Source organism: Dasypus novemcinctus, chromosome 21 (assembly GCF_030445035.2).
Source record: "Dasypus novemcinctus isolate mDasNov1 chromosome 21, mDasNov1.1.hap2, whole genome shotgun sequence".
Lineage (NCBI taxonomy): Eukaryota > Metazoa > Chordata > Mammalia > Cingulata > Dasypodidae > Dasypus > Dasypus novemcinctus.
Window position 1 is genome coordinate 44,454,611 of NC_080693.1, and position 17,211 is coordinate 44,471,821.

The 17,211-nt window shown below is 44.8% G+C and overlaps 1 protein-coding gene and 1 long non-coding RNA gene across 13 annotated transcripts in view; one reads left to right on the forward strand and one right to left on the reverse strand.

Moving 5' to 3' along the window:
- The window catches only part of BCAS3 (BCAS3 microtubule associated cell migration factor), a 586,860-nt gene that overhangs the window by 545,474 nt on the left and 24,175 nt on the right, over positions 1 to 17,211 (forward strand). For all 12 annotated transcript variants that reach the window (XM_071210528.1, XM_071210535.1, XM_071210533.1 and 9 more), the window contains one exon: positions 16,845 to 17,012. In XM_071210528.1, the coding sequence (XP_071066629.1) occupies positions 16,845 to 17,012 (168 nt within the window). The remainder of the gene's footprint in view (positions 1 to 16,844; positions 17,013 to 17,211) is intronic.
- The window catches only part of LOC139437147 (uncharacterized), a 37,566-nt gene continuing 30,730 nt past the window's right edge, over positions 10,376 to 17,211 (reverse strand). Inside the window, exon 3 of the long non-coding RNA XR_011646845.1 lies at positions 10,376 to 16,340. This is a non-coding gene — a long non-coding RNA (uncharacterized lncRNA). The remainder of the gene's footprint in view (positions 16,341 to 17,211) is intronic.

The following is a 17,211-nucleotide window of genomic DNA, read 5'->3' on the forward strand; positions in this document are numbered from 1 at the left end:
AAAGGAGAACTCTGGCTGGAGCAGCTGAAAAGACAGTGTTGCCTTTCATGTAGGTAGAGAATAGGGAAGGAAGAGCAAGTTTTGGAGAAGGGGATGAATTTGGTTTGGACATGCTGAGTTTGAGGTGCCCATGGAATATCCAAGAGAAGTTGTTTGGATCTTACCCAAATGTATTGATTGGAGCCCAGGAGAGAACTGCATTAGAGGTGCAGTTTTGGAAGTTAATAGCATGTGGGTGGTTGTTGTAACTATTGGAGTGTATAAGCTCACCCAGGAAATGTGATTAGAGAAAGATGAGAGGAGGGCTAAGCATCAAAACGTGAGAAGCAGAATGAGCAAAGTGAGGCCTGGAGAGAGGGGAGGAAAATCAGGAAGGATAGGAGTACTCAGCAACTTCCAAGGAAGCAGCTGTCCTTTGCAGCATCTGGGTTGCCCACAAGGGACCACATGGTTATGCCTAAACTGCCTTGATCATGGGAGGACAGTTACATGCTATTTCAATCTTGAGCAGCAGTTCTTAAGACAGAATTTGAGGATCTGCTCTCCAAAATAGTGGTTCACAAAATTTCGTGATAAGCATCAGACCCTACCCCAGAGTTCACTGCATTAGAAAATCCAGGAGAAAGGGCTGAGAATCCATTTGTTTAATAAGCACCTCAGGTCATTCTTCTCATTAGGGAAGAATGCTCTAGACCAAAGATTGTTTCATAACAAGCTGGAGGTTCTTTCAAACTCATTCTCTGGGCCCAACCCTCCCAGCCCCACACACAGCTTCCTACCTAAGGTTCTTGAGAGTCCCCATAATTATAAGCCACTGTTACAGAGGGGATTATGTCCATTAATCCCTCAGATGTATAGGGATAGAAAGAAATGCTAACCCACTGACCTAAAGAAGTTGAGAGTTTCTAAGTAGCTGTCTGAGTATTCAGGAATCTAATGGAATTCTGCATTTGGATAGATAATTGGTTCAGCTCTACTTCCCTGAAAGCATTTAGACTGGAGACCCTCACTGCCCTCTGGTGTAGACAGAATGACTGCCCACTGCATTTTGTGTTATTATGGACCTGAAGGTAATCATTCAAAAAAACACATATTAAAAAAGCTGACTATTAAAGAAGTGTGGAAGAAGCACTGAATGTAGACAAAGAAGAAATTTTTACGATATTGCCATAGAGGAGCTGGCTCTACTTGATAACATGTTTAAGACTCAAAATAGGTCATCATCTCCTGCAGTGGCATTCATGAAGTATGCCCAATGCATCTGTAATTAGGAGTAATTTTGTAAATAAAGTCTTTTGTCTCTACCAACGGTACTAATCATGGAAGTGGTTCAGAGGGTTTATGCCCTTTGTATGAAATTTCAGACTTGTAGGACTCATCTATTGTAGAGGTGCAAATATTTTCATTTATTAATGAATAATCAAAATAAATGATAAATGGTAGGTGGTTGTAAGTAACGGAATGGATAAGCAATTAGCTTTGGGACATTATCTTTCCAGGATAAACAGAAATATTGATTATACATATTTTAATAATGCAAGGAGGAAACTGAAGGAGACTAGGGGCCTCTCCTTTTTGGATAGGAGAGATTTAAGGACAATGCTGCCTGGAGGTAGCTGGGAAATGCCTTTACAAGTTCCCTTTCAGACCCACAGTACATACTTCAGATCAAAGTACAGTTATGGTTTAGTCTTTCATTCATTCAGTAAACATTAAATGGGTGTCTGTTATGTGGCAAGATCTGTGCTGAGTGTTTTCTTGGTGCTTGGTTATCTTTGGGTCATCAGAATAACTTCAGGTTGAATGTGTTTTGATCCTGGAGGGCAGCAGTTGAGTATCCTATGCACTATTAAGGCTGCGGTGAAGACATTGTTGGTAACTTAACAGCCCCAGTTTAGAAATGCAGTGTGCTGAGCTATGTGAACAGCCCCCATCCTCAAGGAACTGAACAGCTTGGATATTATCCTTATCTCTCAAAAGAGCTGGAGTGAAGTGGTGAAAGCAGCAACCTAAGGCCACCTAACTTCTAAGAGTAAAACCAGGACTTCGTAGATTACATATTATAGTTTTGAAGGCTCTATTCTATACATTGTCATTGGATCTTAGCATAATCTTGAGAATTATGCAGAACAACTAGCATTATTTTTCTACAGTGGAGAAAACTGAGGTTCTAGGAAGTTCAGTGACATGCCCAAGGTCACACAGCTAGAGCATAGCAGAACCAGAACTAGTGCTCAGTTTCTCTTAACCCTATGCTCTTTCCAGTAGAACCCTCCTTCAAAGTCTCAGCCTCTACTTATTAGCTCAATGACCTTATCACCACCTCATCTGTCTAAAGGATTTATCCCCTTCATCTCGCAGTGGTTTAAGAAAGATTAAAAGAAGGTGCTAAATGAAAGGAAGAGATTGCAGCTAGATTCAGACCATACAAGCAACTGCTGCTGTGCCCTGGGGGGGAGGAATAGGTTCCATGGATAAGGACTGGAAGGAGAAAGGAGGTTCATCCAGTAAGGGGGTATTACCACCCATTTTGGATTCTCAGAGCAGGAGAACCGCCTTCCACATCCGAGAATTACACAGCTCATATCCAGGCTCTTCATTTTAAAGGGGATCCAAAAAGGGCTTAATGACTTGCCCAGGAGAGGTTTGGTGAATTTGCAAGTTCATTACACTGTTTGGTGGGTATTGCTACAACAAACACTGCTTGGGTTTTATTTTATGTTTTTATAGTCTGAGGGATATGAAAAAACCATCCTAGTAGCTTTTCAACCCTAAAGGTGTTTTCTAAAAATCAAATGAAGCTCAATGAGAAATTAATTTCCTCATTCAGCTGTTACCACTAGCTCAAGGTTAGATAGCAGTCCATGTCCGTAAGACATAGCAACATGAGGTCTCCAGCCCCTACAAGGGACACCTTGGCGCTTTTTTCTTTTTCCCCTTTCTCCTCCTGATGGATAAATCAAATCTTCCTCTAATCCATAATGCACTCTAGGTCCAAAGGTAAAAATATAGGTTTCTGCACATACACAAACACACTCATTCTGGGCTTACACCATAAACTTGCTCCTCGCCTGACTATAACAGAAACAAAATATGTTGCTTCCTCCTCATGGGAGGAATTGGCATTTCTTACACAAGGAGGGGGTCAGAGGAGGCTCGCCTGCTTTTCAGCTAGGGAAATGAATAACATCCTGATTGGCCTCAGTGGAGTAGAAGTAGGGGAAGGGAGGGGCAGACCTGGCCCCAAGCTCCAGCCCTGGCCGAGGAATCCCTTTACCCACAGGTGCCAAATTTGGCACACATGAGACCAATGAGTGGAAGGAAACTCATTACCAGATTAACACAGTATTTGGCCGTTTTTCACCCTTACTAATGAAGTGGGCATTTTACAAGGCCTAAGGGGCATCTCCTCTTAGGCAAGCAAGGATTCCCCACCCCCCTCCTACCAGCAGTAGGGCCTGCCAGCGGAAAGGGCAAGGCAAACCCAGGCGGCAGGTCTTCGCAGGGCCTCGGCCCACCCCGCTCCACCTCTGCCCCACACTCCCAATCTGCTCCTGGGCGGTTCGCAGGAGCTGGGAACTTCCCTCCTTTGCTTTACTAGCATGTTAACCCCAGTTCCTGGAACTTGTGTTAACACTTAACACTAGGCTGGAGCTGAGCAGGGAGGACAGGAGACTGGCAGCTGAGGGTAGTTTGAGCCTCAAACTCCTGGGGAGGGGAGGGAGGAGGAAAGGAAAAGGAAGCGCTAGTTTAACATCAGCTGGATGAAGCAACCTGGTATGCTGGAACCAAGACTAATTTGCAGGACCAGGGTTCTGCCTGGTCCTGTTTCTGTCATTAACTGACCAGGTCCCATCCCCTCCCTGGGCCACAATTTCCTTGTCTTTAAATAAGTAGATAAATCAGATATGCTCTAAGGGACCAGCAGCTGAAAAATGCTTTGGGCCACAAGACTAGGACTGGGTGAGGGGAGTGTAATGTAAGCAGCGCTTTTCAAATTTTAATGTGCATGGGGATCACCTGGGGATCTTGTTAAAATGCAGATTCTGATTTAGTAGCTCTGGGGTGGGACCAGAGAGTCTGCTTTAAAAAAAAAAAAAAGATTGTGGTAACACGTATATAACAAAAGTTTCCATTTTAGCCATTTTTAAGTGCACAGCTCAGTGGCATTACATTTACAGTGTTGTGCTACCAGCTACCACCATCCACTACCAAAACTTTTTCATCACCCCGAACCAAAACTCCCTCTCCCCATCCCCTGGGAAACCTCTGATCTACTTTCTGTCTCCATGTGAATTTGCTTATTCTAGATATGTTATATAAGCAGAATCATACAATATTTGTCCTTCTTTGACTGGCTTCTTCCACACAGCATAATGTTTTCAAGGCTCATCCGTGTTGTGGCTCTTATCAGAACTTCATTCCTTTTCTTGGCTGAGTAATATTCTGTTATATGGGCGTCCTACATTTTGTTTACCCATTCGTCTGTTGATGGACACTTGGGGGGGTTGGAGTGAGAGACTGCATTTCTGACAGGCTTCCAGGTCATGCTGATGCCTCTGCTCCGCCAACCACACTTTGGGAGCATGCTTTGACAGGGGCACAGGATAGGGCTCTCCAAACTAAGCTCCGCCCCTCTCCTGATTTTCCTGCACTGATTTCCTTAGCGGTGAAGGGTGAGGGAGGTTAGTATGAGTTGCCTTGCCTACCTTTGTAGGGCAGTTGTGAGGATTAAGAGAGAAAATGCCTGTGGAAAAACCTTGTAAAGGGTAAAGCAGTGTGCAGTGTAAGGGATTATTCTCATTGTTAAGATTTCTATGCCTCATTGCTCACACTGTGTGTTCCTGCAGCTTCTCAACTTCTCCTCGCATACCTCCCTGGTTTCCATGCCCGAGCTGCTGAGTCAGTGTGACCAGCCAAGACTGAACAAATATTTTGACATGTCAAGGCAAGAAATGACAGTTCCCAGGCACCCTGCTATTTCGGGTGTGGGACTAGCCCTGAACACACCTGTGTGATAAAGTCAAGTGAAACCAAACTGAGAACCCTCCCCCCATAAACCACAAAAGCAGAAAATGAGGCTGAAGTCAGGGAAGTCCATGTAAGACAAAGTGCCTGAGCAAGCACAGCTTGAGTTTCAGCAAGGAGGGACCAGCTCATGATTCCTCTTTGGCCCACCTCTCCAGCCTTGTCCCACCTCAGGTAGCCAGGGTACTATTTCTATAGCATATTTCACTGAGGACTATCACAGATGGTTTTACATCTACCCTGTGAGGCAAGACTATCCCCACCTATAAAACGGTGTTAATGGCATGTCCTGCTTGTGTTACACACAGTTGTGATTTCACAATCAAAATGAATTATGGAGAAATATATACTGATTATGTGAAAATATCTAAGGTATCACCGCTAATGAGACTTCCTGCTCCAGTGGGCTCTGCTTACTTCCTCCAAGTGAATAATATCCAAGCCTTTCTGTTTTTACTTGGACGGTTCCCTCAATGTGGAATGTTCTCCACCCACCTAAAGCCTCAGCACCCTGATGGAAACTATCCCCAGCCACCCCAGCTTCAATTAGGACTCCCTCCATTGCCCAGAGCAGTGCTGCAGCTAATCTTGCTTTTTTCAGGCCCTGAGACCTAGTCCTTGCTCAACAACTCATATTAAGGACCTGGAAAGCAGAGATTCTGTTTTGTGCCAGACCCCACGTCAGAAGGGCAGGCCAGGCCAGGTGCAGGTCTTCTTCCCACAACATCTGTGGCTGAAAATCGGGTACAGGTCTGCCCCCTAGAGCAGAGTGTCTTAGCAAGGGATCCGTGAGCTTGAAATGAAGTTCAAGAAAACATGATCCTTGTGGGGACATGTTGGTGCAGGTGTGATATGTTTATTAAATCGTACACAATATAGTGTGCACTTAGTAAGGGGCCCATGGTTTTCACCTGACTAGCAAAGGAGTCCATGGAACAAAAAAGGTTAAGAACCCCTGCCCTAGAGCGAGAGCTGATGGGTTTTGATGGCAGAGAGGGGTGGAAGGCTGACCACATGTTACAATTGGATATGCCTGTTGCCAAGCAGGGAGCCCCATGTTGAAGCCTAGGTAATTAGGTGACTGCCAAAGGACCAAAACCAAAAATAGGCTGGGCCTCAAACCCAGTCAACTCCAGTATCCACAGGCACAGCAGAACCCTCCTCACGCAGGGTGGGTTCCTCCCTTCCTTTTGCTGGAGCTACTGCCTCCAGGGCTTAGAGGAGCAAACAGTAGTAGAAGCCAATTTGCCCACCACCTTCTCCCTCGCTTTTGCAATTCCTACCTGAGGCCAGGGGGGCCCAGGCCTGCAAAATTGAGCCTCCAGACACCTCCCCCTGTTGGGGAAGCCCAGACTGCCACTCAGAAAATGGAGGTCCTTAGGAGAGTAAAAGGTCAAAAATAATCCAAAAGGATAAATCATGCATGTCTGCGTGTATATTGAGTTTCACATCCAAAATCTAGTCATGATAAATCTGATGGTTTTAGAAACATCTCCTATGATTAATAAAAACCGAGGATTTCTTGGCCCCAGGTTTCAGACTTGAAAGGTCTCCTCAGTGGAGAGCCTCAAATTTGACATTTTTGTGGAGCACAGAAATATCTTTTGAGACTAATACATGGTTTTAGTTGGGTTGATGCTCCCCCCCAGCCCCTACCCCACTGCCCAACTGCAAGTACCACCTTCGTCTTCTGGAATAGGAAGACTGTACTGAAACCTTACCGGTGAGGCAGCCATCTTTTCAAAAACGAAATTCAGCATGACTTTTAGCAGAGAAAGTGCAGGCTTGGAACCAGATGAAATTAGGTTTGAATTCCAACTATACCCTTAATATTGTCATGTAGGGCAAACATTTTACTTTTCTCTGCCTCAACTTCTTGAACTGTAAAATGGGCATAATAGCACCAACTCAGAGAGTTCTTGGGATGATTTAAATAGATAGTGAATGTAAAGTGACTAGCCGTGTCTGGCCCAAAACTGACATACAAATCTTAATCCTCTTTACTTTTCCTAATCTGTTCTGAGTACAAAATTATTTGGAATTGACTATCCTGGAACACCCAGTTTGTGTGCTTGCTATTTTGAGAGATACAGTTCCATGAAGTTTTTCCAGTCAGGGAGTTAGGTTTCCAGGGACACAGTTTGCCCTGCAGTATAATCTAACCATTGTTATAGGAGTCCTATAACAGGCTTCTCTGTGAATACGCTGGGGTCAGCTTTCTCTGCACCCTCAGAAGTAGGCCAGAACATCCTGAAGGAAATATTTTCATTACATGTTAGCAATGCCTGCACTTCCCACTTGGAAGGGTAGAAATGACTATTGTGTGAGGTTTAACGCAGAGGACGACACTGCCTCTGGGACTCCAGTCTGGGAAATGCCACTGTCAGTCTGACTTGGAAAGCTCTTGTTCTCTGAGGCACCTCCGAGTCTGGACCAAGTGTAGAGCCAGTTGAAGTTCTCCTTATTGGGACGTGCGGTGCTGACTGATCTCTTGGGCTCGCGGCACACTGCGGGGGCCCTGCTCAGTGACCTCATAATGATGTGTGAAGGGCTCAGACATTCCTTGACAATCATGAGGGTGTCTCCTAGGAAGCTGTGTCCTGTTTATCCAAGAGATAGTTGGGGGAGAGGGATCAATGGTGACAGGTAGAGGGAAATGTTTTAAAAATCGACTTTTTCCTGAGTTGTTCTTTTAGCCCTTTTTGATCTGATGTATGAAATTTATACAGAGGTGGAATTGTTTTTGCAGTTTTTTGCCCACAAGTTGGTATGCATTCCTGATACGAATTAAGAAGGAATCTGTTATATTAGTACACAGAGATGAATCAGCATTGCGTGCAGGCAGCCACGGCCACTGGGAGAAGAGGTGGTGGGCTGTGGAGCTGCAGGCTTGCCTGCTCCAGCTGAGTGGAGATGGAGCACAGGGCTTGACAGGGAAGGCCGCTTGGCAAGGGCAGGCCCCCTCTTATGTGTCTTCTGTCACAGGACTTTTTTTCTCTTTCTCAACTTTTCCTCTTTTCTTTAATTTTTTAATTAATTATAAAAGTTTTAGGAAACACAAAAGAAGGCATAAAGTAACACCCAGAGGCAGTCATGGTTGACATTTTCTTATGAATTGTTTAAAATGTTTTGCTGTGCTTCTTTTATGTTGCTCTGTAATGCTAACTGTGCAATTTTATGTTTTGCATTTTTATTTAACCTTATATAAAGAATGTCCTCTGTTATAAGCATCATGACTACTTAATATTCTACTGCAAGAATTGAAGTATGATTTACTTAACAAATACCCTGTTGTAAGGCTGTGTTAAGTGGCCTTGAACGTCATTGTGCATAAAGGTTTATTGGTGTCTTAGATGATTTATTTGGGCTAGATTTCTGCAAGTGGAGTCCCTGAGTCAGTCATTGGGCATGTTTTTCAAAGGTTCTTGATACATATCACTAAATTGCCCTTCGGATAGATTATCTCAATAATATTCCCATCGGCAACACATTTCATCCTTACCCAAGTTGAGTATGACTGTTAAAGAGTTTGGTGAACTGAAACGTGTGATCCCCACTCTCAGACATCAGGGCATCCCGGAGATGTAAGGGGCCAGACCTTCCTCAGAGCAAAGAGACAGCTTCCCTTACCCTCCCGTGCCCCCTGCAAGCATCATCAGAAAAGCATACCCACTTGTATGCTTTGACCCTCCCATCAAAGGCCTTGCAACCCGTCGCTTAGTTTAATTACGAAGGAGCCCAAGTGGGAAGGCATCTATTCCTAGGAGCTGATGGGGCCATGACCCACCCCGATATTGCTCTTCTGTGTGTCTTCTGAAGTTCCCTCTTCACTTTCTTCACCTTCAGAGCCTTTCACAGAATCCCACTACCCTAAAGAAGAGCTTCTCAGAGCCCTGGGCTGATCCTCTTTCTTGGACTGGCCCTATGCAGTTTTACAAAGCACTCTTCCATATTCTTTCTGATCTGATGCTCAACAGCCCTGGGAACCAAATACACATTTCTCTGTTTTATAGGTATATTCATTTCCTAGAGCTTCCTTAACAAATTACCACAAATTTGGTGACTTTCAACAACAAAATGCATTCACCCACAGGACTGGAAGCCAGAGGCCCGAAATCAAGGTGTTAATTAGCAGGGCTAAGTCCCCAAAGACTCTGAAGGAGAGTCCTCTGTTGCCTCTTGCAGCTTCTGGGGCTCCTGGTGTTCCTGGGCTTGTGACAGCGTCCCACCTCTGCCTCCATCTCATTCGTGGGGCCTTCTTCCCTCTGCGACTCAGAGCCTTTAACCTCCCTCTTCTTTCTCTCAACAAGGACATGAGTCGTTGGATTTAGGTCTACCCTAAATCCAAAATGATCTCATCTCAAGATCCTTATTTACATCTGCAAAGACCCTATTCCCAAAGAGGTCACATTCCAAGGTCCCAGATTTATGTATCTTTGCAGGGGAGGGTGGACACCATTCAACTCACTACAATAAGTAAGGAAAACAAGGTCCAGAGAGGTTAAATGACTTTCCCAAGGTCATACAGTAGAAAGTAACAGAGATGGCATTTGGACTCAGGTCTTCTGCTTATCATGTTTTTAATTAGGTAAAGATAAGAGTCTTGGGGTATGACTGCTGGAGTATGTTTTCTGGCTCATAGAAAATGAAATTTGGTAGCTTTTACACTAGGATACCTAAAGCAGCATTTCATATAGTGACAGTACTCTGTTAGTGTATAATTGTTTCTTACATTGAAACTGTTAGTGCCAATGTGAAATCCTTAAATGGGAGTCACTTGTGTATTGCCATGTGGGAAATGGGAACATTAAGACCCTGAAGGGATCAGTGACTTACCCAAGGTCACCAGAAAAGTATGGGAGAACCCCAATTATTACCTAGCTGTTTTGATTTGTAATCTGTATTCTAACCTTTTAAGTATGCATTATGATTGTATATTGGAATTGTGAAAGTGGCCTCATCAAAACTACTACTCTGCTAAATTGCAAAGCAATTCCTCTTCCATGACTTAGGACCATTTGGTAAGTTGGCCACACAAGGCAAACCGGTCATGACCTTCTGACCGACGACTAGTTTCTTCTCATTAGTGGCTCTCAGAACAGATATGCATGCCATCTCCACAGCTGGCACATGATGAGGTCAACATCTCCTAGTTTTCCAGTATTCACTAAGGCCTTTCTTTGCTCACTGATGCCTTCCCTTTCTTCTTGCTCATTTTAGTCCCTAACTGGAACAGAAAAATCCAAACCCCACTGCCAAATGAGTGACTTGAACAGACATGGTATGGTGACCAAACCAAGCTAATGTCCTCAGCCTGTGCTTGTGGGAACCAACCTGCAGTGGGAAGCAAGGAACTCTCCCTACCGCACCAGTCTTTTTTTTTTTTCTTTATTTTTAAAGTAGCTTTAGATTACATAAATGTTAAATCGAAAATATAGGGGATACCCATATACCTCTGTCCTCCCCATCCCACACTTTCCCCCATTAACAACATCTTTCATTAGTGTGGTACATTGTTAATCAATGAACATATAGCATTGCTCCTAAGCATGATCTATAGTTTATACTATGGTTTATACTTTGCACCGCACAATTTTATAGGTTTTGACAAAATGTATAACAGCTTATATCCTTCATTGCAGTGTCATGCAGAACAATTCCATAGTCCCCAAAATACCCCATGTTATACCTGTTCTTCCCTCTCCCTCCCCTCAGAACCTGTGGTGACCACTGTCTTTATATTAATAATACAAGTCCTTCCATTACTAGAACAATAATATCTGCCTTAGTCTCTGGTTGCATTCCCCCCTTATGTTTGTTCAGTCCTCCATCTTGAGGATTTCGAGATGGTGATGCACACTCTGTTTCTGATTGAGAGCAGGGCTTAGATCCCATGGAGCAGATGCGTGGAACTGTCTTGCAGTTGTAGATAGTCTCTTTTTTTGGCCTGGGTATTATCCATCATCATCCTTTTGTTTGTTGACCTGGGCAAGTCCGATGAACTGGAGAGTAGGTGTTGGCTGCAAACTTTGCTAAGATTCAAGGCTCAACTAGCGTATGAACAGTCTTAAGTTTAAGTCTTCTGGGACATATGTAATGGTTTTAGTGCTAATTATAGCTTCAAACAAATTGAGCAGAAGAACCGTGTGTAGGAAAATTATAAATGAGTCTAACTCTGATACTTTAGGGAAATGGGTTATCATATATTCCAAGGTAAGGTCCGGCAAAGGGGTGCCAGTTTTCTAGGGTTATCTTACCTGCCTATGGTGTCTAGATGTCTCTAGAGCCCTCAGGAGCACCCCTGCTGAAGGCACTGTTTACTGTGGCCATCAGTGAGATCCTCCTGAGAGGAACATAAGCATAACCTCTGGAATAACCTCCCAACTCACTTTGAATCTCTTAGCCATGAAAAGTCATTTGTATTTAATATTTCCCTCTTCTAGTCTAGTTCTTTTTCCAAATGCGTCACTAGTCAGTGCTTGATAATAATCCCTCAGCTGCACCAGTCTTAAACTCAGTTTGAAGAGCTGGTTAGGAGGGCAGGCAAGGAAATTCTCCAATGGTTGCCTTCCTTATGACCAGAATCATTTCTTAATTACCATCTCACCTGGAAGGACTTATGTCTTGAGAAGCATGGTTTAATGGCAAGTTTTGCTTTTGGTACCTTGCTTCCCCAGTGGCTTGAAATCTGATCAACAGGCTGTCAGTAAAGATCAAACCCTGGTTAAATCTAATTGATGCAAAGTAGAGACTGTGCCACAGTCTCATAAATAGCAAGGGAGTGATTAGACTCTATCAGTTTAGCGGAGCATCCCTCCTCCCCCCCCCAACCGGTCTTCCTTGCCCCCTAACAGTGATGTACAAAAGGCAGAGCACGTGCTCCCCTAGCCCCTCCCAGGAGCTGCCAGCTTACCAGCTGTCATAGCATGCCTTTAATGGGTTTCTGAAACCCAAGAACCTGACCCATTTTTCCTCTGGGGAGAAAGCGTAACTCAGGATGCCAAGCTTGGAAGCAGGACACAGGAATCACCTCTATGAGACCAGCTCTCTGTGCCATACAGGCAGATGGTTTTGTGCTTTCTGTTCCACAGAATCTCCAGATCTAAAATAGGTGCACAGAAGACAGTCAAGTGAAATCATAGCATTGTTTTCTGCTCTTTTACCACCTTCTTCTTATTATTTAATTTTAACTCCTCTTCTGCCTACCTGCATCTCATTCTTCCCACCCTGGCCCTAGGGGTTGACTCTGGCACCCCAGCCAAGGGATGCTGACTCTGAAGCGACTATCGTTAAACAAACATTTTGAGGAAGCATGGTATACAATGTTCTGTGCTTGTGATTTTGGGGGAGCTCATGCCCCCAAGGAACTTCTAAACTGGTTGAAAAACAGATCATGAGAACAGTGCAATGTGGGATGATCTTATTAACCTTGGATCCAAGGATGGGATCCAGAGGCATCCGTAAACAGCAGAAATTGCTTGCAATTTTTTTTAGGAGGTACCAGGAATTGAACCAAGGACCTTGTACATAGGAAGCAGGTGCTCAACTACTGAGCTATATCTGCTCCCCAATGAGAGTTGGTTTTCTTGTTTGTTTTGTTTTTCGGAGGTACTAGAGAGCAAACTTCATACATGGGAAGCAGGTGCTCAACCACGAGCTACATCTGCTCCCAGCTTGCAAAATTTTGAGTAATGCAAACACATGTTTTTGTGTGAGATCATAGTTTTCTTCAGCTTCATCCAAAAAGGTAAAGAACTTTTTGTATAATAAGAGTTTACAGAAGGGTGCTCACTATACCTTGAATAGTCAATCTTGGTTTCAATGAGCAGGTGAGACTTGAACCGCATCTTGGAAAATGGATGTATCCAGAGAATTGCAGGGTAGGAGGCACCCCTGAAGGAAGGGATTCCCAGGAGGCAGTAGGAAGACTGTTACACTTAGCATCAGCCACCTTAAGTTATCTCACCTCTCTCAGACTCAGTAAAATGTAATTTTGTAAAATGGTGATGATTGCTACTTCACAGAGTTTTGTGAAGAACAATGAGCTCCCTTTTTTTTCTTTTTTTCTTTTTAGCTCATTTTGTATCCCTGTACGGTAGTACAGCGCTTGACTCATATCACAGTAGACACTAATCAATGTCTGGTGAATGTGTGAGTTAACTGAAATAATAAACGTGAGAGCAAAAGATCTTTGTTGCTAACTACATGTATTTTGTGCTTTACAAATAGTCTGCACCAAGTGAGCATCTTCTCCCCCTTGAAACTGACCCTTTCCCCTTTAATGGGACTCAAAGGGCCAGCCCATCTGATGGAGTGTCTCTGTGCTGGCCAGATGAATGATAGCTGTGCCGTCAATGCTGACAGGCTGTGCAGAGAAAAAGGCAGTTGCCTAAGAGCCCAGAGGTGACCTCATCCCCCAAGGACTTGGCCTCTTGGTCCCAGCCCCTGCTGATGCATGCACACCTGCAGCCCTTCTCTCCCCAGGCCTCGGAAGCTCCATGAGCTCCTTTGCTGTCCTCATCTGGGCTGGCAGGGGTGGAAGGGAAGGATGGGGGGGCGGTGTATTGCGGCACTTCCAAAGGGACTCTTTCTAGCAGGATAAGCAGAACCACTGATTTTATCCTCTCTGTGACTTCTCAGGACATAGAAACATTGAGTGCTCCTTTGCACTTTCCGTATCTATCGTCTCCTACCCACAGCCTCCGAGCATCCTAACAGAGAATAGATCTTTTATCAGTTGTTTTCCTCCTTTGTGCCATCCAGTAGGTAGGGTGACCTGTGGCATTACCATGATATTCCAAGAAACTTGGACTGGTTGGGAGCAGTCTTCAAAGTCTTTAAAAGATTTTAAAAGGCATTGGTTGAAAGTGTCAGGGTTTCTCAAAACAAGTTTGGAAAGATAGAAGTGATTTCCACATATGACATTTCTCCACTGCAAATGCTGCTACGGGAAGCAGTGTATGAGCTGATGGAATGAACCTCAAGCTAAGAATTGGGGGGCTGTGTTCCAAATCTGCCACTTACAGACTTTGGACAAGTCACTTAACCTCTCTGAGCTTCTAGCTCCTCCTCTGTAAATTGGGGTAGTAACACCTATATACTTCTCAGGATCATTGCAGTGGTCAAAATTTATGATGATGCTTCAGGTGGTAGAAAGGTATTTATTTATTTGTTATTATTAACACATACTGATTACACCCTTATGTGCTGAGCATTCACTGTGTGCCAGGTGCTTTTACATTTATCAAATACCATCCTCACAACATCATAGAAGGTCATATTGTTTTTCCACTTTTATGAATGAGGAATCAGATGCTCAAAAAGGTAAAGTTACCTCCTCTGGTCATGCAACCATAAATATTCAAACCTATATTTAAATCCAGGTCTGTTTCCGTTCTCCATTGTAATGCTAGCTCATGATTCTTTCCTCCTATATAGTGTTGATTTGTCTCTTCAGATATTACATATTCCTCTGGCCTTTGCTATCTGTCATGGGCCAGGCCCACTTCTTACCTGAACTCTCCTTGCTAGAAAGCTTTCTGCATTGTTTTGGTTTTCTTTCTGCTATTTCTCCTGATGCTGCAACCAGCTTCCCTGCCCTGCACTCTAAACTCCTTGTGTACTAACACTAATTGAGCTCCTTTCTAGAGACACCCTCCTCTTGTGAAGTAAGAAAACAACTGGTCATCCCCTTCTTTTTCCCAGGCTCTGAGTCGTCTCTGCCCATAAGGAGAATGCCTTCTCAACCCCGAGAAGGCGAGGAGCAGGAAGGCCTGTGCTTGATTATCACATCCCCTTTGGAAATCTCTAAGCCTGAGTGTCCCAGGCAGACCCTTCCAAACAAAACAGTGATGCTCTAGCTCTTGATCTCGTCAAATAAGACTGGGGCAGCACAGGAGGAGAGCACAGCCTCCTCCTTGATTAATCCCTTCTTTCCTTTAAGACAGGGCAAGGAGTTATTAGTTCCACTTAAAAGAGAGGGAGATAGAGGGACTTGCCTAGCATCACTCAGCAAGTGGGAAATAGAATCAAAATCTTAGCCTATGTCATCAGTCCCCGTGTGTCCAATGGGAGCTGGGCACCTTTGGATGGCTGCAGATGTTGGCCGAGGTTCAACTCTGGGCTTGGCACTGGTGGCACAGTATAGACCCTGGGAGGACCAGCTGACTCTTAGAGAACCCCAACCCACTACCCAGTGCCTGGCTCCCCAGACCCACATCCTGACCCTCCTTGACGGAGAGGGTGGTGGTATCAGCCACCTCCCCACCCCCACCCCCGTTCCTCTGAGTCCCACCTGACAGGCTGTTCCCAAACAACCCACTCACAAGGTGGGCCTCTTCTGGGGAGATGCGTGTACAGCTGATGCTCATTCTCCCACTGCCAGGAATCTACCCACAAATTAGGCAAGAGATAAATCAAAGCCAAGCTTGGCTGATGAAATTCAGGAGCCAGTAGTGACCCTTGCCATACGTATAAATCCCAGCGGACCGGCCAAGGGCCTTTGTCTGGTCAGGAGAGTTCAGGATTATCTGGCCCTCTCTGCTGATGTATGGAGTCCCGGGCTGCTCGAGTGTTTACTAACGGTTATCACCTCCGTGCTTGGGCGATTATCAGAGGCAGGGCCGCCTGCCGGGGCTGGGGCTCGCACCCTCTCTATTACCACCTGTCATTGGCAGAGAGTGTGCGCTGACGCTGCCCAGTCCTGCCTGCCTGGGGAAGATAGTTTCTGACGGCTGATCAAAGGGGAGAAGCAAGGCCTGATAAAGAGTACGCGTTTCATGTACTTTTAACTTTGGGAAACATTGGCATTTGCATTTTCCCCCATCTTCCTAGTGCTGGCAGGAATCAAGCCTTATAAATGCAGTGGATTCAGTTACCTAATCGCCGGGGAGATGGTATGTGCTTAAAGCAACAGAGCATGACTATAATCTCCTTCCAAAGGAGAGAGGATGAAATAAGCTTTCACAGAAGGTTTGCTGTATAATAAAGTAGAGTAATTTAAATTTGGACTTTAAAGTGATCTTGCATGCAAAACCTAATCTCGGCATTCAGCAGAACACCATGTACTTTTTGGAATTGGGGAGCAGCTTCAGCGTGAAGAAAGATCCTTGCTGAAGATGCTATCACCCAACTGTATTGCTGGCATCTCCAAAATGGTGCCCAGTTGTACACACATGTGCTTGGGTAGCTGGGAGATTGTATGCTGTAGAGTAGAACAAATTCTAGACCAGAATCAGGAAATCTGAGTTCTTGGACCAGGTCTGCCACAAGCACGTTGTTTGATCTTGGGCCATAACTTCTCCGAGTTTCAGCTGTAAAATAAGGAAGTTAGATATAAGTTATTATAGGATCTAGTGGTTGCAAAACTTCTTTTTTTCTTTTTCCCTAATTTAAGGAATTTAACCCTTTCTTTAAGTGAAATTTATTTGGAGCCCCACTGTATCTAACAGAGGAAAGTAGAACTGTTTTGGTTGAATTGGGGGTGAGGGGTGGGGAGGGGTGTTTCCCTGCCTGCATCTCAGTCCTTGAAGCAGTCCGTGAGGATTCCAGAGGATCCCTATAGCTCCTCAGAAAACAGTTTAAAAACCACTGGCCACAATGACGTGGAGGAACCTTCATAAGCTCCACGCTCGCTGACCAGTGGCATGAGCTGCTGCTTCTGTGCTATGCATACATGCTTAATGAGGTTTTCCTGTCATTCATGCTGCAGAAGGGCTGAAATGGGCCTGGGCAGGGGAGTTGACAGTGGGCAGGCAGAAAGAATGGCCTTCCCATTCAGCGTGAACTCAATGTCAGATGTCCCGTGTGTGCCACAGGTACCTTTGACCGGAGCGTGACCCTACTGGAAGTGTGTGGGAGCTGGCCTGAGGGATTTGGGCTGAGGCACATGTCCTCCATGGAACACACAGAGGAGGGCCTCCGGGAGCGGCTTGCTGATGCCATGGCCGAGTCACCCAGCCGGGACGTTGTGGGATCCGGAACAGGTAAAGGCTGGTAACAGACTTTTAGCCTGTCTTGGTTATGACTGGCACTGGCTGGTATAGAGCTTCTTTGGCAGGGAGAGGGGGAGTATTTTTTTAACCATTTGTTTAGTTAGCACTCTGCTTGCTGTCCATTTTGGAAGCCTCTCGTGTTGGGAAACCCTGTGTAAAGAGGAGTTCCCAGTAGAGTTGATCCCTCCTA